This window comes from Thalia democratica, chromosome 4 (assembly GCF_965202585.1).
Source record: "Thalia democratica chromosome 4, ktThaDemo2.hap1.1, whole genome shotgun sequence".
NCBI lineage: Eukaryota > Metazoa > Chordata > Thaliacea > Salpida > Salpidae > Thalia > Thalia democratica.
Genome location: NC_139168.1, coordinates 39,666,668 through 39,692,789, shown reverse-complemented (window position 1 = coordinate 39,692,789; position 26,122 = coordinate 39,666,668). Strand labels below are relative to the sequence as shown.

The window sequence follows — 26,122 nt, the reverse complement described above, 5'->3', positions numbered from 1 at the left end:
GGCAGCCTACAAAATCAAATTTTTACGAAAATAATTCTTAAGGTGTTTTCAAAATATAGAAATGTACATTTTTGTGCAAAAACAACAATTCATAAGTCAAAAAATGGACAAAAATAATTAAATCTTACGAACAGTGATATTTTGTATGCATATGTAAACTTTATTATTTGCGCTGACATGCACGTTTGTAAACATTCCCTTTAATGTTTCCGTTAAATGACGTCATTACTAAAGCTTATATTTTTGATGATAGTAATAAACTTGTGTAGTATAGAACATTAATACAATATTTTATATTTTTTCGTAAGAATATATTAATGTACACTCATTGTAGCTCTTTTAGCAATTAAATTACTTCGTAAAAATAAATATTTTTTTACACAAATGTAAAATTTAAGTGATTATTAAACAAAATAACTAGAAATTCAAACGAAAGTCAATTATCCAATAACAACAAAGTTAGCAATTGTGAATTAGCAAGTTGTTGTTAATATGATGTTGTTGTTTTACAACACTCGAATAAAGTTTACAGATTGTACGAACAACACTTAAGTTGAGTACAACAATTTAAAACACGAAGCTAGCAAACAAAAATTTTTTTACAACCTAAAGCATTGGTCATATTTTACAGCTTCAGATAGGACTTTGAGCTAAAGCAAGAGAGCAAAAAAACTTTTTTATAATGACAAGACATAGCATCATAAACAGTTTAAAATTCTTAATTAATAAAACATGAAATTCACAAAACTGACTTCAAGAAAACTAGCAAACCTGAGTTGAAGGCATTTCTTTCTTTTCCAAGTGCGATTCATTAGACTTAAATAATGTTTCATTATCTTTGTTTTTAGAAGCTGAGTTGTCTTGACGAAAAAACGCATTTTTCACTAAATTGCATTCACTGAGCAGTACATTTTCAACGAAGCTGTCAGTGTCATCTTCTATGGCTTTCTCGTAAGCAACAAACTCATCGTCGCTATCTTCTTCGACTAAATCCTCAGAATTGCTCAAATCATCAGAGCAGTTCTCATGTTGTTTGTCAACTTTATAAGAACATTTATTTTCAAGTACTTTACTGGCACTGACGTCTGTTAAGTCATAAACTTTGTCTTTTTCAACATTGCTTCTTTTTGTAACATTATCATCCTCAAACTCACCTACCTTGTCAAGCGAAAGACCGCTGTCACATTCTTTCAACTCGTTTTTAACAACTTCAACGAAAATATGTTCAGCTTTTTTTCCAAAGCTCGATGAAGGTTCTTCCTCGGAAGTAGTTGAGTTAGACGAACTAATTCCGTCGTCAAAGTCTTCTGTTGTTTTTATGACGTCACAGTCACGCTCAGACAAGTCGCAATCAATTTCGCTTTGCAGACTTTTCATCATGACAGGCTCAGCTTTTTTTACTTCAACTATTTTCACCTGCGTTTTGAAAATCGAACTTGCATTTTGTTTTTGAGAATCTTTAATGTTTTCGCAACTTTTATTACTATTTGGTTCCAACTTGTGGTTATTTTTAGACAAAATATTTACTTTGAGCTTCAAATTTTTAGGTTTTTTCTCGCTGGTTTTCAAAACGTAGTCTTCGGACGAAGGGGGCGAACAAGAAGGCATTGTGCTTGTTGAGGGTTTCGGAGTCGTTGTTTTAAAACTGGATACTTCTGAAAAAAACTTGTTTTTATTTGAAGGCGGTATTTGTGGCGGGGAGGTTTTAGATTTTGGCAAGAAAAATGTATTTTCAATAGGAGGCGACAAAATAAGAGGAGAACTTTTAGACGTTTCAGGAAAAAACTTGTTGTCGCTCGGAGAAGCAGTCTTCGGGGGAGACGGTGAAGATTTCTTGCCTCTGTTATAAAACGGTTTGAGTACGTTTGATATGACAGGCGAACTGTTACCGCTGTTGCTCCCGTTGCTTGTATTTCTTACTTTCACCGGAATTTGCACTACTTGTCTGTGAAGTGAACTGACTGGAAACCGAGGCAACAACTGGTTGATCAGCTGCCTGGCCAACATTTTCCTTTCCTCCTTTGCTTGTTTCCTGTCTTCAATGTTAACATTTCCCTGCTTTCTTTTGTCGCCACTTAAAATAAAGTTGTTAGGTCCTTGAATGAAACAGTCTTCTAAAATCTGAGATTTTCTTCTAGCAGGCTTTTTTACAAAATGGTGAGAAACAAGAATTTCTTTAGGGTGCTCAGCTTGAGGAGGTAGCATTTTGGTAACTTCATTTTGATTCGTTTTAACTGTTTTATTATACGGCAAATGTTGCACTGCAATTGGTACAGCTCTATTTACATCAATCTTTAGTGAGCTTGAGTTCTTGCTGGATATCTTGCTTTTTTGATGCTGGACTGGTATCTGAATTGATTTTTTTTCTTCCCGCTTTTTGTTAATCTTGTTGTTGTGATTGGCCAGATCGCTTTTGACATCTTGTAGCAATTTTCCGCCTTGCTGCAAAATATCTGGGAGGGGTTTCCAAGGAACCACGTCGTCCATCAACATTCTGCGGGCCAACGCGCGCATAATCACGCCCCTGCTTCTCACAGCTTCGTTGTTTCTCATTTGAGTTGTTCCTCCCAATCTTAACTTATGTTTCGGCGGAAAAACTTGCCTATTGTTCATAGTTTGCTTTATTGTTGATTGTAATAAATCTGATTGAATTAAATTTTGCATTTATCTCAAAAAAAAAAAGTTTGTTTTACATTAAGGTCATGAAATATTTAATTTAAGTTTAAAGCTTGGGAAAATCTTTTGTAGGTTTTAAAAACTGTTTGTAAAGTTAGTCTATGACCATAATAAGCTATTTTCTATTTATAAATAGACTCAATTATATATATTAAAACGGAATTCATCACTATACAATAATTAAGAATATTAATTGTAACGGCGTATCATATTAATTGTAGTGCATTGTTTAGTTTTTCAACTTCAAACTATTTTTATATACGGCCAGATTTAACCTGATTCAGCTTGATACGTACGAACCCTGTTTGTTTCAAAAACTTATTTTTTTTCAAACATCACAACATTTTTTTTTAAAACGTTGAGAAAACTATACTATACTTACTACAAAAAATCTTTTAAGAAAAATTATATTAGTTAAATAAGTAAATCGATAAAAAATATAAATTATATATCACTACATCAAATTAAAAAAAAAAACATGATTAACTTTTACAGAAATCAATTTAACAACATTAACTGAACTATGGTTATTTTTATCTTAATGAACTTCCATTAACAATGGTATTTCGTCAGTTTTTACGTTATGTAATTAGCTATACGATCTGAACTATGGCTCAATGTACTAATATCAACAACGATTAATTAAAACATTTTATGTAAATTTGTAAATATTATTCAAAAATGTATATGCATAAAATACTAAGAATCAACTAATACATAATAGTTTTGTATTAATTAAAATACAAAATATTTTTTAAACAAATATCTAGAATACAAGACTAGTTTTTAATAAAAGCTTTAAGCAAAACAAATGAAATAAAGTTATTTTTAAACGAAAACTAATACGAAAAACCAAGGTAATAAATTTTAAACACTAAATTATTGATAACACTCATTAATAAATAATTTCATTATACAGCAAGACAATACTTAACTAAAATACTATTTTCATTACACATCATCTAAACTTTATTACACTTATATCACATATGTATTTAATAGAAAAAAACATAACTGTAGAATTAAAATAATAACTTATACCAAGTGAAAACAAACTATTCTATTTAATTGCAATCTTAATTGCAAACTAATACCGAAAATAAGAATTAAAAAAAAAACACCTAACAGACAATAAACATTTTACAAGTGAATAAAAGAAATATATCAACTTCAAAGAAAGCAGACACCCTTGCTTTTTTTAGAGATGACTAACATCTTCAGTTGTTTTTGTTTATTTGCAAGTGTTGCAGACATTATAATGTGCACAGACAACAGTATTACATACATAAAACAGCTTTATAAATTGTTTTTTTTATACTAACACTGACAATAACACAAGAAAAACTATCATAAACCTATACATATAAAAACCGTCAAATTAAAATATAAAAGATACAATAAAGAAATTGTTTTTGTGATAGATGATTATCGTAAAATAAACTTTGTATAACAAAAACTCAAAGACATAAATGATTGAAAATCATCTAAACAAACCCTTATAATATCATTGAAATCAAAAAAAAAACGCTTAAATTCAAACAAAAACATAGAAATTCTATTAAAAATCTATCTTGCTTGTGTACTGAAAAGTAATTATTAATAGCAAATATAAAAATGTGTGGTAAGAAGTGTTGAAGTGAAGTTATCTCACTAAACATTAACCAGACCTTGTATTGAAATGTTAACTTTGATAAAAACAAAACTAAATTTTAAAATCAAATAAAAATAAACTACATTGTTTAACAACTATTCAATCCAAACACAACTTTTCTCGTATATTGCCAGTGGTGGTTTTTTGTATGCATGATACTAAACTGACTTTAAAATTTTATTCATATAAACTTAAAACTCTAATCAAAAGATATTTTCAATAAACTCTAAAAAAAACAAGTGAACTCCGAATATAAAAGTTTATATTTACAACTAAATTAAATACTTCTAAAGTCATACTAAACAAAATACATTATTTAATCTTGGTTTACTGAACTTCAATAATTAATTTTGCTAGTAATTTTACTACTTATTCTTATTTAAAAAACTTTAATGCTTTTATTTTCAGTTTTTGAAAAATTTTCGATTAAATAAAACATTCTTACTAGGAAATAACTAAGTTCTCAACTAGTATTATTTATTAAACTGATTCTCATCTATTTTAATTATAATAACACTATTTTGATTCCTGAAAAAAACTAACTAAAAAAACTTTATGCCCGCCCTTTTATTATAAACTAAAATTACTATTTGAAATGTTACATTAAAGTTTTTTTTTCATTTCATTACTATAATTACTAAGTTTTAGATAAATTACAATAAATAGTTAATTTTGTTTTGCAAAATGTTTATTATCTCTGAAACAGTTCACTACAAATAATAAAAAAAAGATTACATGTATAATTTTTAAATATCGTATAAAAATAAACGCTCTCAAACCAATACTCAACAAGCCATTTAATAAAAGTTTTCATTTAAAGATTTAAAAAGTCATGGTTAACTTTATAGCCTCTATTAATTTTTTTAGATCGTACCAAACAAGTTTATTTTTATTTTTGTTAAGTACTTTTAGTTTAAATACACAAATTTAACCTTTCTTTCGTTAAACAGATTGTATTATCTAATCAAACATCCTAATAATTCTTTTAATACTTTAATTTAATGTTACCAAACTTAAGTACAATAAAATTCTACAACATTATGAGTTAAGTTATAATTTTTAAACCAGAAAAATATAGCTTTTATTTTTTTGTAAAAAGTATCTCTAAACAATCATTTAAATAATTATAATTCGATACAGAAAATAGTCAACTAATAAAGTTTACCCAATGTCACGTTAACTCAACTAGCACAGTACTGACAACTAACGGAACTAAATACTATTGTAGTACGATAAAACATCATTAGAATAAAACAATTAATGTTCATTAGTCATTAAAAATCGTATTGCTGCTGTTTGTTTCATTAAAAGTATATATGCAAATAATTCAATTTCATTAATATTACATTAATTTATTAAGGTTGACTTATTAAATAAGTTTACCTTGTTTTTTTTTTCAAATTAAGTATCAACAAATGTAAGACTATATACCATCCATTATATAATTTCATAAAACATAGGCGTAACACCTTATATGTCTTTATTTCTTAAAAACACCATTTGAACAAATATAAATTTGAACTATTAAAATCAAAAACAATACTTGTTAACGGTTTAATTGTTCTTTTTTTTATATTTTCTAAAAAACGATCAAGGTACCTACAAGCAGTACAGCTCCTTGGGTTTCAAACCGTTAGTTACACGCACAGATCTGATTGGAAAAATATTTGAAAAAACAAACTTGTTATTAAGATAATTCTACTTAAAAATAGTTTACAGCTCCACATACCATATAATTAACAATTTTATGATTTTTTACATATTAAAGTACCTTTAAATAATTTTAACGATAATAGAGCTAAGTTTGGTACAAATAGTTAAAAGATTTGGAATAGCTGTTCGAGTATTGTAGTTTTTTAGCCAATTTTAATCAATTTAAAAATATATTTTTGCTTTTAAAAAATTAAAATGAAATAAGTCATAACACTTATCTATTCTTTAACTTGAACAATAATAATAATTCTAAACTATTTACAAAATTCAATTTCTAAAATACAAAGTAAATTGTTTAAATTTTTTTTCAGAACAGAGGAAATTTCATTAGAAAACAAGTTACTTAAAAATAATGTTTTGAAACTATTTTTTACTGTACTTAATTTTTTTTTTTCGACTTGAAAAGTTGTTTTTTATGAAAAATATGTTAACTCAGGTCCTGAAATTAATGTCTTCAAAATCATAGTTAATAACTTTTTGTAAAACAGAATGAAAAAATTATCTTGAACTGCTGCAAAGTAACGAAAACAACAACTTACTTGCATAAGTTCAGTTTGAATATAACGGAAATGTATTTAGAAAGAATGATGTTTTGTCAACTGAAAATGCAGAATAGCTAGGATTTATTAGCAGCCCAAAGCATTCTTTCGGGTGTGTACAATATATAGGCCATCAATATAGAAAACACTATGCCCACATTGTATTGGTGCACTCATCTTTTAACACGATGATCAGAGAATATGGTTATTCGAGAGAATTGTTTTTCTATAAAAATTCTTCGATATGGAGCTGAGCAAAGGGGCAAATTATTAAAGGTCAATCACGACAAAGAGTACAATCAGAACAAGCCGACATTTTTTGCATCAAAAACATTCTCACACACAACAGGCAGGTATGAAAATGAGCCTAAAATGCACGAACCGCTACATTGCGTGTTTTGTGAGAAAAAAACATTAAAGCGGTTCGACAAAAGGAGCAAATGAATAAAGAGCTTTTACAGAGATAACTGTATATTTGCAATACGAGACACCGTCTAATTGAACCTTCAAGTCTCGAGTTTCAGTACAAGAAACAAAAACCAAAAAAGTTCTGCATAAAGTACGAAGAAGAAAAAGCTAAGCATAAAAACGAGGGAGGAGGTATGCTTTATCACAAGTATTACTGAAAATTTAAAGGGAACAAAACTCAGCCTATTTATTCTCCATATCAACCTTTGGATTGCAAAAAACCTTTCAAAGTTAACAGAATTTTGAAAATGAAAGAGTTTGAGGATGAATTGATTTTAGTTTATGTTAAACTTTTCTATCGCGCGTCCAACGTAAAAGTTAGTAAAAATGAAGTTTCAGACATACACAAGCTGTTCTTGTCGGGACAAAAAGGTTGGATCGCAGCGAAAAAAGTTTTAGACAAGTGTCAGGTAAAATATCCTGATAAATATGAAAAGGCTGATAAATTTGATGATTTGCAACAGAGGAAACTTCACACGTTTTATTTCGATAGGTTTTTTGATATAAAAACTGGAAAATTTAAACAACTCAATGCGGAGCAAGTTGAAAACGAAAAAGAAAACAAGAAACTGTTTGACAAAAGAGACAAAAACATTCCAAGGCTTTCAAATAAAAAACTAAATACACTGGAAATATTTGCTGGCTGCGGTGGTTTTTCCGAAGGCTTGGCTCAGCCCGGTGTTCCCGATCTCAAATGGGCAGTTGAAAGAGACCTCAATTTCGCTTCTCATACGCAACCAACAATCCCCTCACTAAAGTGTTTCACAGCATGCTCTTAAGAATGATGGAAAGTAAAAGAGATTTAAACCCTCGTTATCCTTAAACTGGTCAGGTCGAACTCTTGTGTCAGGGTTTCAGTGGGCTATTTATGAATCAGAAGGGAGCGCCAAAAACAAAAGGAACATGTCGGAATTTTTTGTTTAGTTTTGTCGACATTTTAACGTGACGAATTTGACGAGCAGCAACAAATGCGCTTATTTGAAGAAAGGTATCCCCTCGCTGTTGACGATGCACTACCAGTGTGCGTTCGGATTTCTCCAAGCGGGTGGGTACGGTGTGCCTCAATCGCGAAAACGCCTTTTTGTAATGACTTGCAACCTTGAGAAGACTTTGCCTTTGTAACCGGAGTCCATCCATGTGGTTTTTGGTGCGCTACGAGTTAAAACTGATGGTAAATAGTACGAAACCAACATCCAGAGCAAACACAGCGGCCCTTACATATACACGACGGTCAGGGACGCCATAGAAGACTTACCAGTTGTAAACCATAATATGTTCAATTCATAATAATATAAACAAAATTAATAAGGAAAACTTGAAATACAAAGGGTTGACGAACTGTCAAAAAATGATGCGGAGAGGATTTAAAAAATAAGGCGCTGCACTTCAACTCGAACCTTAAACCAGTTAACATCAAAAGATGCGAGCTGGTCCCTACAGAACCCGGTACAGATTGGAGGGACCTGCCCAACGAGGTGTATAAATTGTTGGACGGTTTGTACTCCCAGTACTTGTACTACGAATACGTGTGCGATGACCCTAAGATCCTGGGTAATCTTGTCATTGTTACAACCAACTAAACGACCTGAAAGTAAGAAATAAAAAAAACGACCTTCACAACAACGAAACTCAGGGTAAAAACAAAACGATAATACCGTTGAACCTCGCACACGACTGGAACAAAGACAAACATTTCGAGGAATGTTATTGTTATTAAGGAATGTTAGAATTATTTACGACGGGTTCGTGATGACATTGCACACGAGAACTCATCCGAAAGACGGCAGGATCCTCCATCCAGAACAGCCCAGGGTGATCACGTGTCGCGAGTACGCCCCCTCCAGGGATTCCCGGACAATTATCAAATTAAGGGGTCGGCCTGTCAGGTTTACACGCAGATCGGAAACGCCATATAGCCTACGATGGCCAAAGCGATCGGCGTTGAATTGAGAAATATGATTTTAAACTTTTATAAAAAGCTAGTTTAGTTTGAAGTTGTTTAGATTAAGAACATGTAGTTATTCATGTTTAATTGTTCGTGGATGTAGATTTTGGAGGTATATAAAAAAAATTATATACGAACTTTTTAAAGTTATTTTATGTCTTGTTCCAATTTTTATAAAATTATCTACCACCTTTTGAAACATTTCTAACTTAGTCTTAAGCTTCCCTTGTTAAAATTTAAATTAATCTTTTGCGAAGAATTTGTTCTTTGTTTACTTAAGTAAAGTTAAGTAAGTTTGTTGTAATTTTTGTTCCTGATACTTTTATTAATTATTAATGTCAGAACTCGTAAACGGCTGTAAAAACTAATTAAATTGTTTAGAATCGTATAAATAAAAAAAAATTATTTATTTATAGTTATAACGATCAACAAAATATAACCGACTAGGTTTATTAATATAGCTTAAAAGTTATATTTTCTACTATCAAGTTTACAGCTGTTTTTGCTAACTCTTAATTTAACTGAAATATATCTAAAAAAACAAATGTAAAGTAAATTAGGTTTATAAATAAGTCTAAATCTGCACTGATTTAAATTTACACATAGGTTGATATACTGATGTACTTTTAAATTAAGAGAACATTTTTGAACAATAGAATATTACTCCAGCATCTTCAAAAGGAAAACTGTATTGACATTAAGGCATTTTCATAAACATAGCTTTTTAACTTACTACAGTCTTTTCGCACGATGGTAATATAATCAAATCAAGTTGAAACAAAAAATCTACGAAATTTCTTGAAATTTTTAACGTTTATGTAATATTTAAGATAAAAACATTATCATTATAAAAATTTTTTTGCTATTTTTTCTTAATATACGGTTTAATATATTGAATATTTATACTCAAGGTGGTGCTAAAACTTTTAATCTAAAAATAACGTTTTTTTAAAGCCCTTAAATAGATTATTATAAAACTTCATAATAATTTTGTATTGAAAATAGTGTACAGTGCTTCCTAGCTTATCTAGCCAAATTGGACGAGCCTTTTTGTCAATAAGTAAACAAAATATCGTTTTTTTTTTATAATCTACCTCTAATCTAATAATAATTATACAATGCATATAATAAAACATAGATTTAATTATCTGATAATTTAAACTATTTTAACCAACCAAAGAATTAAATTGAAAGAAATAAATGAAACAAAACTTTGTAAAGTTTAAAATTAATTCAACGAGAACAAATTACATCGTAAACAGTTAAAAGTTTGAAACTCTTTTTGAAAAAAAAAAGAAAGAATGGAGGTTTGTTTGACATAACTTTCTTGTTTCTTAGTATAAAACTTACGGAATGGGATAAGTTGTGAAACACTTTCTGGTGTGGTTTCAGGTTTTTTGTTTATCCATTTATTTTGGTTATTTGTAGTGCACTAATGCTAAGGTATGTCCTCGCGATATTCTTAAATATAACCTGGTTTATCGCAATTAAAAAAATGATGCTTTGAGTAGCCCTCGGTTTAATGTTCTTATGAATGTATAGCGCAAAAAATATGATTCATAACATCTTTTTTTTAAATTATCACATTACTATAAACAGCTTGCTTAATTATTAAAATCAAATTAGACACGTATTTAGAACAGGGTTGCCACTGACTTTCGGCAAAATTTCTCCAGGTTTTGAAAATTTTTTTCCAGGTTTTTTTAAGTAGTTGGTTTTGGGTCCATTTTTAGTTTATATTTAAGTTAAATCAAAAAAAAACTGTGTTAAATAGTATAAAAACATTGAAAAGATACTGTAAAGATACTTTAAAAGTGTTTTTTAATAAAAAAATGTTAGATAATGAAAAAAAAAATTGTCTATTTGTGAGAATTTTTATGTCAAATTAAAATTTTTCTACTTGACATGTAAAAATTGTTTAAAATTCCAGGTTTGTTCGAAATTTTTACAAATTCCAGGTTTTTCCAGTTTTTTTTTTGTCTAAATTGTCAAATTACAGGTTTTTCCAGGTTTCCAAGTAAAGTGGCAACCCTGTTAGAAATAAAGCATTGTTTTAGCTAAATTCTCGACTAAAATCGGACTGTTTAGAGAGGAACCGAATAAACGAGGAACAAATAAGTCAGTAAGCACTGTACTTTAATAAATAACCCACCATTCTACGCAGATAGAACATTAAAAATGTCATTTTTGAAAAAGTTTTATTTTAAACTTCAAGTTCTTTGTTTACAATTTTATTCTATCTATATAAAATATAACAGTTAGAATAATTCTCACATGAAAGATAAAGGACTACAATTAAAAATAACTAACGAAAAAAATAAAAACAATAAACAAATAATTGTTATTGTATGAAACTCAAGACGAATAAAAATTAATACTACTTTGTTACACCTTATTAGAGAAAATTTGCATAAAATAAAAATTAAAGAAAATAATCTATTAAAAAATGTAACAGAATTAGATTAATTTGGTTAGAAGAATAAAACTAGGTTAAAAGAAAACATCTGTCTTTTGTCAAAAATGTGTACACTTAATAATTTTTTCATACAGGTAGCACAACTCATATTTAAAGCAATTTGCAATACTTAAAACTTAAATAGCTACTGATTTAGAAAGTTCAAATAGTTTTGTGGTTTTATATTTTTGTGTTATTATGTATTTGTGATTTAATACGTAGACTTATTTGTAAACATACAGTTAGGCATTTGTAAAATGCAGAATCTAGGAAATAACTTAATTTAATAAATAGCATGAACAACAACACTGTAAACTAAATCAAACTACATTTATACTTTTTATAATTACAAACAAAAAAAGCAAAAACTACTAACCTCAAGTGAAGGCTTTCTTTTTCTATAGGAACTTCTTCTTGGGCTAACTAAAGGCTTCTCTATGACGAATGATGATGTATCATTTGATCTATTCTGATCAACTTCAGACAATTTCACTTTGTCGCTGTCCATAAAGATAGGTTAAATCGAATAAATATATTTTTATTTAAATATCTACAGAGTGAGACAAACTAAACTTTTATCACCTACTAATGAATAAAAAATAAACATAATTAAGTTTTTCTTTAATGTTTTCAGATTCATTTATATAAACATAATTGCTAAAAACGTCTACAAGATTTGATCTTAGAAATGACACGGATTACTCGCAGGACTTAAGTGTACTTGCAACATTAAGGAGCTCATTTCAAGCATACTTTTGATCTCTAGTAAATCTAACATTTTACACTGTAGACATTAATTTCTCAGTTCTTTAAAACTCAGCATGCTCTTTTCTTAGGTGAAGTTATGTTACAATACAAATGAAACTATGAAATATATTTAAATTTTAGTTTAAAAGTTTTATTTTATACAGCTTTGTTAAGGCCATAGGGGAGGTAAGCTATGTTTTTTACAAGTTGATCTTATTTTATAGAGTTGTTTCTAAGCTTCAAGATGCTTTTTATTGTTTTAACAAATTCAAATTATTTTTTGAGATATGACCAGTCAAAGTCGTGCCGCATAATAGGTTCCCTATGGGAAGGGGAAACTAAAACAGCGAAAAAAGACTATTTCATTTAAAATCTATCTCCTCCTAAATTTTTCAAGCAATCTTCTTCAAAGTTTCACAGTCTAATCTTTATACAATAACAAAAAACTTTACTTTGGAATTTAAAAAAATATATATATAAATATATTTTTTTTGAAAAAATATTTCTGCCAAAACAATTCTTTAATATAAACATATTTTCCTTTTTAACTTAGATAAAATTTTACAGACCACTTAAATAAGAAAACTGATATATAAATCTAGAAAACAAAAGAATCAATTACTTTTTTAGTTAAGCTTATTTAATTGTAGGTAATACTTGTAGGGTTACTTTTAATCCACAGTTTTCTAATAATGAGTAAAAACAGGAGTAAATATCTCATAAGAGATTAATAAAATGTTTTAAAGACACAAAAATTAACTAATTTTAAAATAACATTTTGAAAGACATAAAAGGCTTTCAAATTCAACTTTTTATTGAAGTTTAAAATTATTTTTGAATTATATCAGTTCATAATAATTTTTCAAATTTTTGTAATTGGCTAGTTTGCAAACTAAAAATGGCACTTTTTAGTAAGTTAAATCTTCTACTAAAGTTTCATTAAATCTTTAAACTTATAACTACTTTTAAAGTTAATAAAATAAAGAAAATTCTTGTTCGTACTTAACAAAAAAAATGTACATATACTTAAAATTTTAAATAAATGGTCTTTGGGCATAGGGGTAAATCATTTCTTTTACAACTTTATCTTAATTATTATTTAAGCGATAAGTTTTGAAACTAACTTTTAAGATTAAGCCAGTTAAATTCAGAGAGTACAATAGATTTCTTATGGGAGGATAAAAATGAAAATAACTGAACAACTTATATTCTCCTACATTTCTTGAGATAAATAACTCAAATTTCTAGGAAATGTTCTTTGCAATATTTAGACAAATCTTTAGTACCAAATTTTAAAAAAATTCAAAACATAAAAAATAATTGCCAAAAAACAAAAAGAAATCAGATTTTTTTTTGTTTAAAAAAACTATTTGTAATATTTCTTTCAATTTCATAGGAGATATTTTTTATATACTGTTAGTTAAAGTTGCTCAAAAATTTAGATACTTGTCTCAAAAAACGTATAAGGAGAAATATTTTTAGTTAAATAGTCTATTTTACCATATTAGTTTGCGCCTTCCATAAATAACTTAATAAATGCTCTAATTTTGGTCGCTTATATCTCAAAACTTAGTTTGAAGTTTAACAGATGGTAAAAAGTAAATGGTAGCTACTTATGTAAAAAAAAAAAGGCTAAAAAGTGTTTTACCCCCTGTACTATGCGCTTTACTTCCTTTACATAGTACAAGTAACTAAGAGAGATAGAACCTGTCTACTAAACTTAAAACATCGTTTTTTTTAGAATTAAAACATTTGTTAAACTCTTTATCTTTTGTTGTAATTTGAAGGCATATTGGGGTCCACCTTGATTTTAACAAGTTGATCTTATTTTGTAGAGTTTAATCTGAGCTATCAGACGTTTTTAACCGCTTAACAAAACCAAAAATAACTTTCAAGATGGGAACGAATCAAAATTGCATAAAGACTAAATTGCACGAAGACAAACTTGCACGAAGGGTCAATTTTGCACATAAGTAAAATAAAATTATTAAAAAAATACAGAAAGAAACCTAAAAGATAAACTAATAAAAAAAAACAAGGACAAAAAAATTATTAACCGAGGGTAAGGTTAAGGGTAACAGTGATAGTGATAATAAAATAAAAATTACTAATAAAAAATAAAAAAAATAACTTAACTAAAAAAATAATAATAAATAAGTTACCGACCGAGGGTAAGAGTTAGTGGTAACAGTGAAAGAAAAAAAGAAAATTTAAACTAATAAATAATATAAAATATAAAAACGAATACAAAAAATTTCAACCTGTGCAGAAATGACCCTTCGTGCAAAAGTTTCTCTGTGCAAAATTGTCTGCTCGTGCAAAAATGTCCCCTTGTGCAAATTTTACACCTACTTTTCAAGATATAAGCAATCAAATTCGGTGATCATAATAGATTCCTAATAGAAGGAGCAAACTAAAAACACGGCAAAAGACTATTTCACTAAAAATCTATCTTCTCCTTCATTTTTAACTAAATTTCTTTAAATTTTCACAGTAAGTCAATTACTAATATTTAAATTGATATAACGAAGATTTTTTTTAATTTTGAAAAATAAAAATTTTATCAAAAAAAACAATTTTGTTTTTGTTTCATTTATCTGAAACTTTATTTTAAATATTTTTAAAATACATTTAATAAAAAAATAACTTTTTAAAATTTAAAAACACAACATTAAAAGTATTTCAAATTATAAAAGGAATGTTTCCTGAAAATTTCAGGTCTCTAGCTTAAAAAATGAAGGAGAAGGTAGATTTTCAGTGAACTTTTAAACTTCCAAAAAAATTGACCCTGTGAAATTTGCTGTTTATACGTTTATATTTGAAACTTTTTACAAAAACGCTTATATCTCAAAAATTGATTAGAATTTTTATAATCTATAAAAATTGAATTGTAGTTTATACTTTAAGGTTTCATATAATAGCCAATGTTAAATTTTGTACAAAAATGTTGAACCTTTTCCCCCTATGCCCTAAATATGAAATTTATAGTACATAAAAAAATAAACCACAGTTCTAATTTAGACTAAATTTGAAAACACAGTTTTTTAATTATTGAGAAAAAGTATAGTTTTGCAATAAAAACATTGAAAAGAACTACAAAGACACAAGAAATATTTACAAGGAAACAAACAGTAGTTGATACTTTAAATAAAATTGACAATAAAAATTGCCTTAGTATGTTTTTAAAAACTAAAAATAACCTGCTATCATCAGGTAGAGAGTGTTTAATATCACCTATTTCCATTTGTTCTATGTTATTTCTGAAAGTTAATTAAGTATAAACTATTTATGTATATATATATATGTATATACTTATATTTATATACAGTTTTATACAGCTGTTTCGTATATTATTAAATAAATAATTAGCTCCAATTTAACTTGTCAAGCACTATTGACCAAAACTTAAAAAATAACTATTAATAAAAATATATAAACATGTATAATTCTAGTTTTTTTAGAAAATTGACAATAAAAATTATAACTAATGTCTTGGCTTTATGAACGGTATTAAAATTATAATATTTAAGGCCATAGAGGAAGTAAGCCATGTTTTTTACAAGTTGATCTTATTTTATAGAGTTGTTTCTAAGCTTCAAGATGCTTTTTATTGTTTTAACAAATTCAAATTATTTTTTGAGATATGACCAGTCAAAGTTGGGCCGCATAATTGGTTCCCTATGGGAAGGGGAAACTAAAACAGAAAAAAAAGACTATTTTGTATAAAATCTATCTCCTCCTAAATTTTTTAAGCAATCTTCTTCAAACTTTCACAGTCTAATCTTTATACAATAACAAAAAAATATTACTTGTGAATTTAAAAAATTTCAAGTAAAAATATATTTATTTTGAAACAAAAAGTCTTTTTTATTTTATTTTTGTCATAAATCTTTTTTTAATTTAACAAAATTCATAAGTAACGTTTGTCTTATAATGTAAGAAACATTTTTTGGAAACTTGAAAAAAAATGCTTAAAAAATGAAGGAGGAGATAGATTTTTAGTGATTTTTAAATTTTCCGAGAAAACTGATCCGAAAAAATTTGTGGTCCATACATTTGTATTGGAAACTTTTTACAAAAAATAAAATATCTCATAAGTCAAATGATATTTTTTAATTCTATAAAAACTGGCTTATAGTTTGTAATTAAAGCTTTTATATAAAAGCCAAAGTTAATTTTTGTAAAAAAAGTGTTCCCCCTATGGCCTTAAGTTTCTTCAAGCAAAAATACAAGCACAAAATAAAACCTTTGTTGATTTTTGTGAAGTAAAACTTTTTTTTATATACTGAAGTTTTATGAAGAAAATATACATATTTAGTAATTTAGAGCAATTAAAAATAAAAAAGATAATAATTTTAAGTAATTATATTTGAAGTTTTAGAGGCAGTATTGATTGTTCTAACATAGGAGTGGGCAACGTTTTTAAATCAACGGGCCGGATCTGGAAAATTTAGTCTTTTGCGGGCCGGAGCGTTACCAATTAGTGATTTGCTGGATCCAGCCAAATAATGACTTTTTAGATCCAAATCCGACTGGATGCTAATTTTAAGTCGAGATCCGGATCTGGTCGGATTCTAATTTAAATAAAAGTTTCATCCGGCCAAAGTCTAATTTTATGGATACAGTTAATCACTTTTTTGAACCCTTCAAATTCACAAAACTTTCTCATATCTAACAACTTAAGATGTAGATTGAGACATGTCAAATGTTTAAATAATGTCTATAAATAGAATTAACATTGTAATTGACAAAGGTACGTATGTAAAATACCGTACTTAAAAAAGCACTTTGTTTAGGGTAACTTGACAAAAAGATATTCCAACTAAGTTACAACAACACAAAATTTTAGGACAAAATGGTGTATTTATAAGTACACATTGATTTATAAAGAAGTTTTTAAGCATGTTTTAAAGTCAAATTCTTACAGGTTTGTTTTGTAAAAATATGATACCAAGTTTTATAATTATTTTGTATTATTGACCCTTAGCGGGCCTGTCAGTTTGCTTGCGGGCCGGATTCCATTAAAGTATAAAAGTTTTAGTCATTTTTAGTCTGTGTGTTTTTAGTGTGTAGTCCGCGGGCCGTACGTTGCCCACCCCTATTCTAACAGCTTAACTTATAGCTGATTATTTAAATTTTAGTAAATCTATAAAAGTTAAAACTAACAACATATAGTGAAAATGTATTTAAATAAGTCTTAGTTGTAATCCATGCACAAATAAGTATAACTAAGCTTACTTGTAATTTTGTCTTGAAACACAACAAGGTTCATCTACATCCATTTTTTCGACAGTGCTTTTGAAGTATAATCATTTTATATAAAATAAAGTTTTAATAGAATTCTATAACTTATGGCTTCGTGATTAATTATAACTGTATCCAAGATAATTTAGTAATTAAATTTTAGTATTTCTATTAATCAATAAGTTAAAACTTTGTTTAAATGTTCAAGTAGAAATATTGGGTGCACAACAATTTAAATTTGGACAATCCAAATTCCGACAATTCAAATTCTAAAAATAAATTATAAGGGCCACAACTTAAAAAGTAGTAAATATTTGAAAATAATTAAAAATATGTATGTAGGTCTTATTAATATCTACAAGGCATTTTTTATATTGGTAAAATATTAAATATTTTTTTTTGATATGGCTAAAATAAGTTTTAAAGAATATTTATTTTTTAAATATCTTAAAGATATTTAATATTTTCCAAAAAAAAAACGGCTTGCAGACATTAATAAAACCAACACATATATTTTTTATTTTTTCAAATACATTATACTTTTTAAGTTGTGGCCCTTTAAATATTTTTTAGAAACTGAATTGTCGGAACTTGATTTGTCATGTAACCAAAAATATAATCTCATTCTAGCTTAGTAGTAGTTGAGTATGTATTTTACTAATTAAAAACACAAGTTCATACTAGTTACTCAATTACACTTTTGAATTATTTGTGATATAAATTTATTTTATACAAATTTAAATTTAAAAAACTTTGAAAAAATATTGAAAAATTTTACTTAATCTGATGTTTAAGAAGAAGATATGAAAAATATTAAATCTTTCTTTTTTTTATTTATTTTTACATAAAAAATAAAATATTCTATTAATATTCACAAATAGATTTAAGAAGCTAAGAATAGATGAAAAAACAAAGAAAAATATAAACTAATATCACTTTGCAACTTCATTAAAGACTTATGCTAAGATTTTTACATGACTATTGCTACTATGTAACTTTTTCTCAACATACGTTAAAAATAACTTATATATTTATTAAAAATTAAATACAATCTTAAACAATTTATTAAAGTTACAAACTTGTTTCTTTGGCTGAAATTTCTCAAGTCCATCTTATCATTCCTCTTTAACTCTCTTTTAATTTCTTTTAATGAGCTTTGGGTTTCAGCTAAATTGAACCATCTAAAACAAAAGGAAGCTTTTTCACATTGTTAAAAAAAACATAACATAACTAATTCATTAAAAATGCATGAAATTTTTGGAGCTTAGCTTTTAAAATAACTTAAGCATAACATAATATAATGTTTGATATGTTTACAGAATATGCAAATACTTAGAGAAAGAAAAATGCCGAATCATTAAAACTGATTTTTTTACAAGTTTTTACTTTGACCTTAAGATTGAATCAAAATAATTTGTCTTAAGTTCTATACATATATTTAAAACTTAAACATGCTTGTAAATTAAAAAACAAAAAACTAGGTATTAAAGAGCTGTTGAGTTTCAGGGTTTGGGTATTATCAAGCTCTTTATTTTATAAAAATTAAAGCTGTATGCTTTGCATACATCAGCATGAGTTTGCTGTCTTGTTGACAATAAAAGAATATTAAATAGTTTTGCTGGAACTTAATAAGCTATTTCAAACAGTAACATAGTTGCCACTCTTTGAATCAAAAAACTGTCCTGAAATGTCAGGAATTTTTTCAAATCCTTTAACAAAATCAAAAAAAAATCAAGCTATTCAACAATATTGGTTATAAAATAACAAAATAATGAAACAAGACTAACTAAATCTCAATCAAAATGTAGAAAAAAACTAGTCTTAGGTTTTCAAAAATCTTATAATTTTTCTGAGGTTTTTATAGAAAAAAATACATTGAGTAAGCCTTAGTTTTATAAAAAATCATAATACACTGAGCTATCTTGAGATTTTCAAAAATTTCAAAACATGTTATATTTCAAAACATAATATACTGAGTTATCCAGTGCATTAAGTAATTTTATTTATTTATTTTGATTCTACTAATTTAAGCAGAAAATAAAGGCTTGATTAAACATAACAAACTAAATTTCAAAAAAAGCCTTGAATTTCTAATATAAAAATTAACGAAAACTACGCTGAAAGGCTTTTGGAATTAAAAACTTTTGTTGGTTTTTATAAAAGTGTCCGCTCAGCATCAATTTATTTTTATTATTAAAAAAACATATTTAAAGTAGCTTTACAGTATATTTTCAATGGTTTTTTACTATATAACACAGTTTCTTACCTTTAAATCAACTTTAAACTAAAAATAGACCTAAAAATGTGTACCTTTTAAAACCTGGAAGAAATTTCCAAAACCTGGAAAAAAATTTGAAAAAATGAGTGGCAACCGTGAAATATATTAAACTGTTACTGAGAACAAATTATTTTTTTAAAGTTTTGTATCTATACGGCCATCAGCGTTAAAGATCAATATAGTTTATTTGCGTTTTTTCAAAGTTTTAAAAGTTAAATAATTGTGCCATAATTAAAAAAAAATTATAAAGTTTTGAAACTTAAATTAGGACATAGTTTTAGCTTAGGTGCGTGGTGATGACATCTCTTAGAAAGTTAATACTTGTAAGTCTTTCTATTTGGTTTGATTGTTGAATGTTTTCTTTCAATGTTGTTATTGAATATTTTTAACAAATAAGCAATCTCATAACTATTAACTAAAAATTAAATATTGTTTTTAAAATTGTTGATAAGATTTAAATTAAATAGTAAAAATATTAAGTGGTTATATTTAAATCAATCTCATAATAACAAAGTAATAAATAGTGTTTGTAAATTAGTTATTAAGACTCAAATTAAATAGTTAAGTTATTAAGTTATATTTAAATCATTCTCATAGTTACTTATAAATAAATAATGTTTGTAAAGTTATTAAGTAGTTACATTAAAAAGTATCTTAGTAATTAAAGTTCGTCGTTAAATTTATTTTAAGTATTAAGGTTGATTAAATTGTAGATTTAAAAGTATACTGATCATATAAAGTTATTCATAAAGCTTAATTTGATTAAGTAAAATTTTATAAGTGGTTACATTTATAAGTACTTGTGAAATAAGTTATTTTAAGGTATAAAATAGAACTGTATAAATTATGCCAAGTAGACACTTTTGTAAGCAACTAATAAAAAAGGCAACAATACTAGAGTACTCAGTTTAATATATTTCACGGTTACCACTCATTTTTTCAAATTTTTTTCCAGGTTTTGGAAATTTCTTCCAGGTTTTAAAAGGTACACATTTTTAGGTCTATTTTTAGTTTAAAGTTGATTTAAAGGTAAGAAACTGTGTTATATAGTAAAAAACCATTGAAAATATACTGAAAAGCTACTTTAAATATGTTTTTTAATAATAAAAAAATTGGTAATGACAAAAATTATATATTTATATGATAGATTTTTTGACTAAAATCGAAATTTTACTACTAAAAATGTGAAAATTGTTAAAATTCCAGGTTGTTCCAGGTTTTTTTAAAAATTTCCCAAATTCAAAGTTTTTCCAGGTTTTTTGTCAAAATTATCAAATTCTAGGTTTTTGCAGGATTCCAGGTAAAGTGGCAACCCTGATACTTTTTTACAGTTTTAAAGCAATTTTTAGAAAATAAGTTAGCAAAATATTATGTTTAATGACTTATAAAAATATGAACAACATAAGACCAGGTTATAAATGAAAAATATATGTGAGGTCATCTTTAAAACACATTTATATATTGAATCAAACTTACAGAGAATTATTAAAACTAAAAAAGTATTTCAAGCATTTTTTCTAGTGTTTTAAATACCCCTATTAACATTTAAACTAAAATAAAAACGTCTTTTAGTCAGTTTTATATATCTAAAAACAAATGTTGTAGCTATAAAACTAGAACAAGTAATTTTTTGTTTTCTTTGTACTTCTATACCAGTCATTGAAGCTTGTAATTAAATTAACTATAAGTTCAAATATATAAAAAGAACAAACAACTTATATGTTACTCAAACAGGATCATGTTAAATAATAAAAAACTCCTTAAACCTTACAAAAAGCTCATCAACTTTTATGCTCATATCAGGGATGAGATTGTTTTCACTCCGAATTCTATTTCTATTTTCCCTTGCTTTTGAAACAAAACCTTTTTTTGTAGTAGATGACATTGCTTAAAAACTAAATTAGCTTCTGTAAAATAATTACTTTGGATCAATTTTAAAAACTGTGTTTTAAGCTACTCTCTAAGTTTAAATTCTTAGCAAACTTTAAAACTTTGTTTTCAATTATTTTTTTATAAGTTCTTTAAAAAATTCATTTAAATTTATGTTGTCATGTTTGATTGCCAAATAAAATAAACATAAGTTTATCTAACCAAGAACTAAAAAGAGAGTAATACTACAAATTTAAGTTGTAATCACTTATACCTAAAAATATCTTATTAAAATATATAGGCTATCAAAGTTAGCAACCTCTCCCATAGCTTCTATTGATAAGTATTTTATACATAAATAAACATAGATATTTATACATTAAATAATGATTTAAGTACAAATATTTTTTGAGAACCAAACAACTAAAAAGTGCAAACTGTACTTTTGCTGAAATTTACATTACGCATAATACTTGAGATAAATTAAAAATAAAAGTAAAAAAACTTGTTAGAGACAAAACCATTATTATTAAGCTTTTTTTAATTTAATTACATTTTTTTTGTGTTTAATATTGGTACCAACTTTTTTTTAAGTCTTTATAAAAACCAAATGAAGCTGAAGAATAAAAAAAAAATTAAAATTGAAAAATTTGTGCACATATCAAAAATTAAGACCTTATTTTAGATTTTTTCTTCAGTTATATTATTACCTTCAGAAAAAATAAATAGAACATTTTTTTTAATATTATGGTAATTTAACGCAGCATGCATAAATTGCAGTAAACTGGAAATAGTGAATTAAATTTTTTGTACTATTAATATAAAGGTCGCTATTCTTTAAGTCAAGAATTATCCTGAGTTTTTGAGTGACCTTAAACTGGCCCAGCTACTCGTTATACTTATAAGACATCATTGTATAAATTATTTTTACTTTATATTATGACAGTGCAGAGTGTAACAACGACTATACATTTGTCTGCTGGTAGTATGCAAAATTCAAAAAAATTTGTACACAATTCTAAATTTTTTCAAGCAAACTGCAATTAGATATTTAAGCAATGCAGGATAAGGATTGCATTTAGACATTTTCAACTCTGATGCAATCTGTCACATATTTGCTAAATCTTGATCTTGGATCCAAAAATATATATATATACAAACGTTTTAGAATCTTTTAGACCAAAAAACAAAGACTGGTTTGAATAAAATATTATAATTCTGTATACTCTTAAGAAGATGAATTGCAAGAATCAATTTCATTATATCAACCTTGTATAAAGACAAGGTATAGCTTTTGAACATGTAGTCTTTATTAAACTTCAGAAACTGGCCTAAAAAGTGTATCCTGGATTTAGGTCTAAACCTTTTCTACTGAAAGTACAATAGAGATGCAATTAAGATAACACACTTTCATTGACATTCTATTTTTTTATTTTATAAGTAGGGAAGGACTGTTTGATACATTGTTAAAGACTGAGTTTCCTCAAAACCTCTTCATCATTGTGAAGTTGTTTTCACACAAACACAAGGGCAAGCATCTACTATGGTAGTGTTTCTGATTCATTTGAAATCTAAATAAGCATCAACTAACAGACATGAAAATTAAAAACCACATTAGTTTTCAGGATACTATTTTTCACAAACAAGGAATTAGTTGGAGTCAGTGCAGGCAGGCAACTAATATATCTACAATGATTTTTAGCATACTAACAAAATTGGCTTCAAATGACAACTAGGAAGCAGATATATAATACTGAATATACTGATAAAACAAACTATAATACACCATTTTCAAAGTACTTGAATCAAAATAAAATCTCAATTTTGACATGATACAACAACTTCTAAAAAGCTTATATATAATGCAATTTAAATGTACCTTTCAATTCAGATTATCATGTATGACAATGACTTTATTTTTCAATATCTTTTTATGCTAAATAACAAAATCATTAACCATAAATACTGAACTTAATTTTTTCACAATTCTATTAAGCAGTAAGACTTTGTTTTAAACAAAATAAATATCAATTTGTTTTTAAACAACTATTTATCAACTTTCTACTTATAACATCATTTACATAATCAGAAAAACATTTTTAATATCCCAACAAAGCATTATCTGCGAAACAATCTAAATCTAATATTTGTAGCTTAAAATATCTCATTTACAAGAAACAACAATGGACTCAAACAGGAACCCTGATTTACTTCAAGATACAAAATTTCATAATTAGAAAACAACTTTATTTATAACAGTAGACTAGCAGTATGTTTTAAATAACTTTTTCTAAAAATTGACATTGATCATTTTATACTATAACCTTTTAGTTTTTCAAATAAATAGTGATTAACTTTACTATAAGTCTTTGATAAATAACAACAATAATAAATATCCATTTTGCTATTTAATAATAAGTCATCCTTATAAAATAGTGAAATATTTTTTTGTTATAATAACTTTTTTATTGTAAAAAAAGGATCAACATAATTTTTAACCATATAGCTGTACTTTTTCAAAAAAATAATCAATTGACAAGTTTTTTTAATTTTATCACTTCATTAAAAAATTAAAACTCAATTGAAAAAAGATATCAAAAAACTTTATAAGTAAATATGTAAACCATATTGATTTTGAAAAAAAAGAGCTATAATCTCACTAATGCATCTATAAAGCTCAGTAACACCATTGTGATCATTTTTTTTTTGTTTTTTTACTTGAAACTATATTAAAGTAGGGGTAGTTTTATTTGTGCTTAAGTTTTGTTTATTTTACAATAAATACATAGCTACAGCATAGCATTAAACACTACAGGGCAGCAAAAGAGTTTAAACAGACTTTGAATTCGAAAACGTTAATGCCCATATTGTAGTCACATATAAAGTTAATCCTTTTAGTTTTTTGAAATTAAGTTTTTAGTGAAGCAAAAGTTTGTTACACATAATTTTAAATTTTTTATGAAAAAATGTAGACCATATTTTATAATCTGAAAAGCATAGCTTTTGCACAATTATAGAAAAGAATAAAATTTAAGATTGAAAAGTTTGTGTACAAAAAAGAAACTTCCTAATATTTAGGTTGCAAATCAAGTGTCAAAGTTTTATGTCAGTATATTTTATAAAATTTTCAAAGAATATACTACACTTAAACAACATAAAAAATAACACTGTTTCATATTTCTAATACTTATTTATTATTACTATTGTAGTCATTGTCTTTTTTTAAACCTGCTGCATAATTTTGCATGTTGAATAACATAGCAAACGGACGTGACAGGATAACGTGAGCTTTAACTCATTTTTAAAGCCGTAAATTCTAGAGTTTTAATTGATCAAAATAGCTTATAAATAATTAAGTTTAGCAAAGTTTGAATACATTAATTGTATGGTATTATAACATTACTACTGTTTGACAAAATAGCAAGTTTTGATCCATTCGCTAAATCCGGCATTCGAAGCAAATTTCGTGGATCAATAAGTAATTTTTAGCTAGTTCTTTTTTTTAATACTAAAAAATGCTTTCTCAGTAAAAAAATTCAATTTTGCTTTAAATTTGTTAGTTACATGTTACATTACTAGCGCTTATGTTAGCAATTTTTTATTTAAAATAAGAGTTTAATATTGATTACTTCATTTATTTTAAAATCAAGTTAAAGCACTTTAAAAATAATTGTTGCCCGCGAGCAATATCTTTTTTTAGTAAAACTAGCCCAGTACTTAAAAATTCCTACCGCACGCTAAATTTTTTTTTTTTTTCTAAAGAAATTATTTTAGTAACTTAAACATATCAACTAATACCTAAAAAACAGCACTTTATCTTGAATATAAACTCAGTCATATTGGCAAAAACAAACTTAAAGTAATTGTAAAAGTTTAACTAAGCGTACAAACTTATTTTTGTTTGATTTATTTCATTTGAAAACTTATAGCTAAGTGTTTACCTAATTAAATTGTCCTGGACATAACTTTAAACTGTATCCTCGTGTATGACTCGGTAACCGAAAGCTTTTTTCGTACACCAGGTCCTTTGACCAAATATTTGAGCGCTTTTTTTTTTATTCAATTAATAATAGATGACAAAAAGATATTCCACATTGAATTGAAAATATTTCTGAATAGCAACTTTATTTTTTATTTTTGTTTCTGCATACTTTAGTTTTTAATATCAGAAATCATAAAACACTTTGTTTATGATTGTTTGTACTGCTTAAGTTTTACAACTTTATGAAAGTATCTTTAAAAGCTTATTGCCGCTGTAATAAATATATTAACATGACATACGGAGTGACTTTAAAATGAAAAATACCTTATAAGTGTTAAACAGTGTTCAATCCATAGTTAGTTTTTGATAAGCAGTTTCGAAATGTTGAGTTAAGTTTATTATTTTTAATTGTTTTTCAATTTTAAATTTTTGATACAAGGTTTTAGTAAATTGTAAAGTTTTATACTTAAAAAAAATTTAGAAATTATACAAATATTTTATCTAAGTTTGTATATTTAAATAAAACTGTTTAAATACAACTTAGTATCTTTATTT

General features: G+C 26.4%; 1 protein-coding gene across 2 annotated transcripts in view; it reads right to left on the bottom strand.

The window, feature by feature from the left end:
• Positions 1 to 21,621, bottom strand: part of LOC145835271 (serine/threonine-protein phosphatase 2A regulatory subunit B'' subunit delta-like) — a 37,485-nt gene extending 15,864 nt beyond the window's left edge. Inside the window, exons 1-5 of one of the 2 annotated variants that reach the window (XM_082942844.1) lie at positions 21,483 to 21,621; positions 18,518 to 18,619; positions 17,433 to 17,489; positions 15,395 to 15,454; positions 11,824 to 11,947 (exon numbers count right to left, since the gene is read on the bottom strand). In XM_082942844.1, coding sequence (XP_082798970.1) covers positions 11,824 to 11,947; positions 15,395 to 15,454; positions 17,433 to 17,489; positions 18,518 to 18,619; positions 21,483 to 21,601 — 462 coding nt within the window. In that variant the 5' untranslated portion in view covers positions 21,602 to 21,621. Of the gene's footprint in view, positions 1 to 771; positions 2,638 to 11,823; positions 11,948 to 15,394; positions 15,455 to 17,432; positions 17,490 to 18,517; positions 18,620 to 21,482 lie in introns of those variants that run through there. The other variant, XM_082942843.1, reaches the window with a different exon arrangement.
• Positions 21,622 to 26,122: the final 4,501 nt, after the last annotated feature.